Source organism: Grammomys surdaster, unplaced genomic scaffold, assembly GCF_004785775.1.
Source record: "Grammomys surdaster isolate TR1022 unplaced genomic scaffold, NIH_TR_1.0 126271, whole genome shotgun sequence".
NCBI lineage: Eukaryota > Metazoa > Chordata > Mammalia > Rodentia > Muridae > Grammomys > Grammomys surdaster.
In genome coordinates this window covers 5,006,287-5,011,424 of record NW_021621071.1, presented here as the reverse complement: position 1 = coordinate 5,011,424, position 5,138 = coordinate 5,006,287, and the positions used below count along the sequence as shown (strand labels likewise).

General features: G+C 40.8%; 1 protein-coding gene across 1 annotated transcript in view; it reads left to right on the top strand.

Moving 5' to 3' along the window:
• The first annotated feature begins 2,328 nt into the window (after positions 1 to 2,328).
• Tph2 (tryptophan hydroxylase 2) overlaps positions 2,329 to 5,138 on the top strand; it is a 108,612-nt gene continuing 105,802 nt past the window's right edge. Inside the window, exons 1-2 of the mRNA XM_028759082.1 lie at positions 2,329 to 2,561; positions 4,467 to 4,616. Coding sequence (XP_028614915.1) covers positions 2,457 to 2,561; positions 4,467 to 4,616 — 255 coding nt within the window. The 5' untranslated portion in view covers positions 2,329 to 2,456. The remainder of the gene's footprint in view (positions 2,562 to 4,466; positions 4,617 to 5,138) is intronic.

Genomic DNA, 5,138 nt, shown 5'->3' with positions numbered 1-5,138 from the left:
CCTTGAAGGAAAGTGTTTGACAAAGACATTTCATTTAGTGATGACTGCTCCGAGGTCCCTCACTTTCTGCTCATTGTCCATTGCTGGTCTCTGTCTTAATTAGCATCTACTCCAAGAAGAAGCTTTCCTGGTGAAGATTGAATGGTCCACTGGTCTATAGTTATAGCATTCTTTCACCATCTCCCATGCTTAAGCAAGGGGGGGGGGGATAGCCTCTGGACTTTTACCACTTCACATTTCTGGTTCCTTTCATTGCTTCGTTTATCTATCATCTTAAACCAAGTTGCTGTATTCTGGGAGGGATATTTTAAGTTCAATGTTCTATCTTCCATATTGAAGTCTGCTTCCAAGGTACGGCTGTTCTAAAATGACACTGTGTTTACATGACTGCACTGTAGAAAGAAAGCCTTTCCGATTGACTTTCGGTTACAGGAAAAGGTGATAAAGTGCCACGCTATACAGTGTCATAGAAAGCTTGTCATACTCTAAATCTTGCTTTCCTTTTTAACTCGTCTCATGGGCCCATCCTTTCCCTACACCTAGATTACATCATTTTTAACAATAATAGTTCCCTACACATTTTGTTATGCTGTTCCCTATATTGCAAACCATCTCCTTGCTATTTTCCATTGCCTATGACACTGCCAAAGTCACTTTAAAAATTCAATTCAAACAACTCCCTCAAGAGTCTCAGGACTCCATAGAGTATGCAGGACTGACCGCTCTGTGCCTTGGGCTTTTTGTGTCTTCTGCAGAGAACACCCTTTGTTCTACTTGGTTGTTGCACAACTTGATTTTCTCAGCTGGACTGTGATCTCTGTGGGTCAGTGATACGTTGGACACATCTTTGTGTCCTCGGGATTCAGTTTCCAATGCTTAGACACTCGGGGCTCAACGAAATTTGTTGAGTTATACGTCTGTTCTCATGCATGGCTCTGTAGTCTGTGATCTGTGGAGTCTGCTTTTCTTCACATCCTTCTCCTTATTTGGAGTACTTGAGGAGACCGTACAGTGTAATGGTAGAGAACATGGATCCTGAAGCCAAATTGCATGAGTTAAGATCCTACCTTGGACATTCTTTATTTGTGTGAACACGTGAACCTTTGTTAACTTACCTAAAGCTTTTGAGCCTTAGTACACACACACACACACACACACACACACACACACACACAATCAGTAACTCTCTGTGAGTGTTCTTATGATAACTGGTCGTGTTCTGACCTATAAACGTGCATAGAAAGTGTCCAGAATTTAGGCACTTAGCATTGTCAACTATCATTTCTATAACTACTTCAGTTAATTTATTAATACTTGTTTTTCCTATCAGCCTCTCAGTGCTGGTCTTCAGAGAGAATACAAGCTGAATGATTATTTCTAGAGTTGGATAAGATAATAACCCTAAACCCTCAAGTCTCCAGAAACAATTAAAATTCAACCAGTGTTAATATATACTCTCTTGTTTTGAAGAATCTTCATTTTGTTTTCTATATAATCAAACTGTACACGTCCCAGATTTTGTTTAGTTCTTCAGTTAAACATGTTCTCTTGGTTGAGGATTTTCCATTCTTCAAAGGATTGTCAAGTTTTCCTTTGGCTTTCTAAAGTTGGAAAAGTATAAATACAATTTTGTCTATGCCTGTCAAATTGCTGGGTCTGATCAAGTCATAGAGGGAGAGCAACAGAATTGTCTCAGAAAAGTATCAAAGGAATGATTGGCCTATGGGCATTTCGTTGCCACATATTTCTTACTTAATGAAAAACATTCTAGAAGGTTAGTATCTGAGCTAAGTTCAAGCCTCAAATTTCAGCAGCCTGAGTAACCTTCTGCATAGAGACACCACAGGTTTTGGGAACAGACCTTTTATGAAAGCCATCTCATACACACACACACACACACACACACACACACACACACACACACACACACGTCAAATTTGCATATTATAAAGTCATGACGCAGAAAAGCCTTTCTTAAGTTATTTTCTTACTTTTAGAAAGCACAAAGCACTTAAATTCATAGTCACTTAAAGACTGGGGGTAACCTTCCAGTAGCAGGCTTGTGAATTAAAATTAGACGACTGCTATTTTGTTGCAAGAAAAAAATAATAATAACCCTGATGTATTATTCTCTGCCATCTCTTCCCAAAGAGCTACTCGACCTATGAAACAAACAAATCTCATCATGAGCACAGATAACCCCAGGCTTCAGACGTGTAATCTCACTGTGGCCATCAGCAACCAGAAATGAATTTTTTCTAATCAGTTTTCCATCAGTCCTCAGTCACTCATATAAAGGAACACAGCGAAGGGAGGAAGCTCATTGCTCTCTTCAGCACTAGGGTTCTGGACAGCGCCCCGAGCAGGCAGCTGCCACTGCCCTTCCTCCTTCATCTCTGCCAAGGCTGCCCCTCTGGTCCCCCCTGCTGCTGAGGAAGAAAATTACGTCGGGAGCCATGCAACCCGCAATGATGATGTTTTCCAGTAAATACTGGGCCAGGAGAGGGTTGTCCTTGGATTCTGCAGTGCCAGAAGAGCATCAGCTACTTGGCGGCTTAACAGTGAGTACCGAGTATCTGGCAGTCTCTGGTGTTCTCTAGGGCATCAGTCATCTTAACCTCACCATATGGACACCTGCTGTAGAGTAAGCATGCAGTTCAACTCCCTCCTCCTCTGTAGTCTTCTCTTACTACCTCCCTTCTGTCTGCCTTAGCTCTCCACAAAGTAAAAGCAGCTGGGCAAGTTGCTGGGGGATAAACTTTCCTCAAATAGAAAGTTGAGTTTCCTATCGTGAAGGATGAAAGATTATGTGAACCAATGTGCTAAATTCACTCCTCCCTCAAACTATAGAACTCGAAAGGCCGACAAGGAAGATTTGGGAGAAAGAATTAAATAAATCTCTCTGGTTTCTACAAGACAATATTGTCTCCCATGTCCTACAGAACTATGTGTATTCTTGAGATTAGGTGCAGATTTTGGAATAAAAGAGGAACCAGGGACCTTCAAAGGTTTTCCTGCATGCCACGTTACTGCCCCTTTAGATTAATTAAAGATTAATTGATGAAATAGTTAAAGAAGCATTTGCTTGTTTCAACATTTACAAGATGTATGTGTGTGTGTGTGTGTGTGTTTAAAATACTGACATTAAAGAATTGTACTTGTAAAGTTACAGTTCTTGCAAAAGGTTTAGATCTTAGCTTGATCAACAGTTATGAGATTTAATAAACAGTACTTTTGATCAGCTAACATGCGCTAGAATACATACCCAGGGTTCTGTCATTAAAAATTTTAGGGGATGCGTCACTGCTGTCACCCCTGTTTATCAACCAATTGCAAATTTAGCTCGTCAGGGAGAAATCAGGCTAATGCCGTAGCTCCGAGTAGCTCCATTTTATTTATTACCCCACAGATGCTGAAAAACAGCCACAGCGACCTTCTTAGCACTATTTAAGTCAATTTGTAAAAATGAGGCCGAAATGTAAAATAGATTTCCTAGCACTCAAGTATCATGAATATTTGGATGAGGTGTGACATCGAGGAATTCTGAAGTCGTAATAAACTGCAAGGAGAAAAACACACACACAAAAAAACCCCTCAGTTATGGTTAATGTATGACACTTTCCCATAAAAATGCTCCTCAGACGTATGAAACCTGGGTATTACGTGGAGAGGAGGGAGCAGATGTTGAGAATATGAAGACGTTTGAGCTTCTAATTGACTAAATATACTGTCAAATGCCAGTGCCAGCATAAACGTCTCCTCTCCCTCAAGTCATAAATAATAAAATATCCATTCCTATTATATATAAACTCAGCGAGTGAGGTTATCTTAATGCATGAAAATAAAGCCAGTAGAGAAATAGAAGGAAGACAATGGCGAATCGCTTTCCACTGGGTTCCATATAAATATGCAGATCTTAGTTCCATGAGGATGTTTGTAGACTGATGTGATTATGGTACCCCACCATTAGCCAGGAAGACTGTTCTCTGTTTGCCCAACTCTGCATCATATGTAATGAGTACAAAACAGACCATCCTAATCTTACATTGTCTGTCAAAAGGAACGCTCCCATGTTTGTATTTCAAATTCTGTGATGTGTTCTGATTTGCTAGACTCTGTTATTTTTATCCTTAGCCAGAAGAACTTAGCTATTATTCAGATTGTCATGCGTGCTCCTAGTGGTTAGCTAGCCAGTTCTCTTTCTCTCTTCTGCTTGTCTTATATGTGGCTGAAATGTAGTAGTCACTTTCCAGACTCAGTTGTCCACAGAGGGATTGATTGGGCACACTGTTCTGTCACGGGACTTCCTCGGTGAGCAGGCAGATTCAGACCTGCGTGCTGTGGCAACTCCACTTTGAGTTTGTATGATGAGTGGGGCTTGTAGCATTTAAGAGGACTCTCTGGATAAATTAAATCATAGGAACCTCTGGGATATAACTGACTCTTGTGCTTCTACTTTCTTGAAGCAAAATAAGGCTATTGCTAGCAAAAATGATGACAAGAAAAGTGGCAAAGAGCCCGGCAAAGGCGACACTACGGAGAGCAGCAAGACAGCGGTTGTGTTCTCCTTGAAGAATGAAGTTGGCGGGCTGGTGAAAGCGCTGAGACTCTTCCAGGTAAATGCAGAGCACATCCTTCTGCATCCTCAAGGTGGCCGTGTGCCTGGCCACAGACCTGTTACCTGTTATTAAGGTATTTCTGGATTGCATGGTGAAAGAGTCAAAGGAACCAAATGTCACGAAGTGTTAAAAAGGGAGTTTGCTCTGCCCAACAGTGAAATAATCGGGTTTACATGAACTGTGATTTATTAATTCAGACTCAGCCAATAGCAACTCTGGTAACTTGTTGCCAGGTGAAAAGTCTGTAATTCAAAAATGTGAGCTTTAAAGTGGAAAATGCAAAACACACACATACACACAACACACACATACACACAACACATACATACACATAGACAAAACACACACACACACCACACATACACACACAACACACATACACAGTGCACACACACAAAATGCATACCTACACACATGCACACAACACACATATACACACAACACACACATACACATAGACAAAACACACACAACACACATACACACACAACACACATACACAATGCACACACATAAAAT